Source organism: Puccinia triticina, chromosome 14A, assembly GCF_026914185.1.
Source record: "Puccinia triticina chromosome 14A, complete sequence".
NCBI classification, from domain to species: domain Eukaryota; kingdom Fungi; phylum Basidiomycota; class Pucciniomycetes; order Pucciniales; family Pucciniaceae; genus Puccinia; species Puccinia triticina.
In genome coordinates, this window is record NC_070571.1 from 2,513,159 (window position 1) to 2,515,601 (window position 2,443).

The 2,443-nt window shown below is 54.4% G+C and overlaps 1 protein-coding gene across 1 annotated transcript; it reads left to right on the forward strand.

Moving 5' to 3' along the window:
• Window positions 1-1,822: 1,822 nt before the first annotated feature.
• PtA15_14A236 (uncharacterized protein) lies at window positions 1,823-2,116 on the forward strand (the record flags this gene model as incomplete). Its single annotated transcript, XM_053162931.1, has 1 exon — window positions 1,823-2,116. One exon carries the CDS (start codon window positions 1,823-1,825, stop codon window positions 2,114-2,116), a length of 294 nt encoding a protein of 97 aa, XP_053026908.1.
• Between the last annotated feature and the right edge of the window lie 327 nt (window positions 2,117-2,443).

Here is a 2,443-nt window from a genome sequence, read left to right on the forward strand (position 1 = left end):
CTATCATCTTCAGCTTCTGAAAGGCGGCTTCACACTCCGCAGACCACAACCAGTCGGCGTCCTTTCGCGTAAGGCGTCCGAGGGCACGCAGATCTCCGACAAGGAAGGTATGAATATTTGAACCCCAGGAATCCGCGGACTCCCGTCGCATCGACCGGGGTTGGCCAAGAGACAATCTTATTGACCTTAGACTTTTCCATCCGTCGACCTTCCTTGCATACCACGTGTCCTACGATCTCCAGCACGGGAACACATGCCGCAAGCTTTGACGCCGAGACCGTGAGACCACTCTCTTCAATGCGGAACCGAATCCTCTCCAGCGTAGTTGCGTACTCCCAAATAAATCGGCGGATACCCGGATGCCATTCAAGAACCTCTCCATTGTAATCTGACGTAGGGCCCTTAATGCCGCCATCGTCAATAAAGATGCCCGCGTGTTCAGGAATCTCCTCCTGGAGTATCCAAACCATTTGGGCTTGGTAAACGGCCACGGAATTCGTAGCTCCTTGAGGAAGCCGCGTGAGTTTAAAACGTCCCAAAGGCGTATCGAATGTGGTAAGCGGTCGGGAAATCGGGTCCAGTGCGCGTTCGTCGTAGCCGCCCATAATATCCCCCAGACCGTAACATGCGCGTCCGGCAAAAGAATCAACAAAATCCTCCGTGGCAGGCGGTACTCCCGCGTCCTTAATGGTCACCTTATTGAGGGGTTGCAGATTGAGTACTACCCTCAACTTCCCATTGCCCTTCAACACACAGAAGACGGGGCTGGTGTAGCTCGAGGTGGACTGCTCGTAAAGTCCATTCTTGACGCGCTCCCGGATAATCTGGATGTACTCGTCAACTTTCGCAGCCGGTATAGGGAGTTTTGGCATCCACATTCTTCGGTCCCAAACCGAGAAAAAAAAGGACTCATCTCCGGTTTGGGACCGTATTCATTGCTGAGCTGGGGAGGCTGGCTCACCAGCACTGACCTAATGGCTGGTCCAGCTCACCCAATGCAGTCACTAAGTCAGCTCCCCCAGCTCCACCCACCCCACACCATCCCAGCTCTTCCAGCTCTAGCCCAAGGCAAGATATCCAGCTCTTCCAGCTCCACCTGCCACACACAAACACCATCCCAGCTCTTCCAGCTCTGGCCCAAGGCAAGATAGCCAGCTCTTCCAGCTCCACCTGCCACACACCATCCCAGCTCTTCCAGCTCTGGCCCAAGGCAAAATTGCCAGCTCTTCCCCCCCCACCTGCCACACACCATCCCAGCTCTTCCAGCTTTTGCCCAAGGCAAGATAGCCAGCTCTTCCAGCTCCTCCCGCCACACACTATCCCAGCTCTTCTAGCTCTTGCCCAACGCAAGATTGCCAGCTCTTTCCAGCTCCACCTGCCACACACCATCCCAGCTCTTCCAGCTCTTGCCCAAGGCAAGATAGCCGGCTCTTCCAGCTCCACCTGCCACAAACCATCCCAGCTCTTCCAGCTCTTGCCTAACGCAAGATTGCCAGCTCTTCCAGCTCCACCTGCCACACACCATCCCAGCTCTTCCAGTTCTTGCCCAAGGCAAGATAGCCAGCTCTTCCAGCTCCACCTGCCACACACCATCCCAGCTCTTCCAGCTCTGGCCCAAGGCAAAATTGCCAGCTCTTCCACCCCCACCTGCCACACACCATCCCAGCTCTTCCAGCTTTTGCCCAAGGCAAGATAGCCAGCTCTTCCAGCTCCTCCCGCCACACACTATTCCAGCTCTTCCAGCTCTTGCCCAACGCAAGATTGCCAGCTCTTTCCAGCTCCACCTGCCACACACCATCCCAGCTCTTCCAGCTCTTGCCCAATGCGAGATTGCCAGCTCTTTCCAGCTCCACCTGCCACACACCATCCCAGCTCTTCCAGCTCTTGCCCAAGGCAAGATAGCCAGCTCTTTCCAGCTCCACCTGCCACACACCATCCCAGCTCTTCCAGCTCTGGCCCAAGGCAAGATAGCCAGCTCCCCCAGCTCCACCAGCCACACACTATCCCAGCCCTTCCAGCTCTTGCCCAAGGCAAGATTACCAGCTCTTCCAGCTCCACCTGCCACACACCATCCCAGATCTTCCAGCTCTTGCCCAAGGTTTCATCCAAGAAATAAAGTATCATAACAGCTTTGGAAAAAAATGTGCCAATCAAATGGCAGTTAGTAGTAACAACACCGCAAGTGCTATGCTACACTACAAAATGCGGCAAAATAGCGTAGTGTAGCTGGGCACCCCTCAAGCCAATTAGCTATAGTGCAGTGGGCTCTGCTCTTCCTCAAGCCAATTAGCAATAGCTGTAGCAGGGGACCGCTATTTTTAGCGCTAGCGTAGTGAAAAAGTTGCTACACAAATTTTGACCTCTGGCAAGCTGAGTGATTTTTTTCTGCTTTTGCTACAAAATAGCGCAGCAAAAGCAGGATAGCGGCTGGACCAGCTTTTTA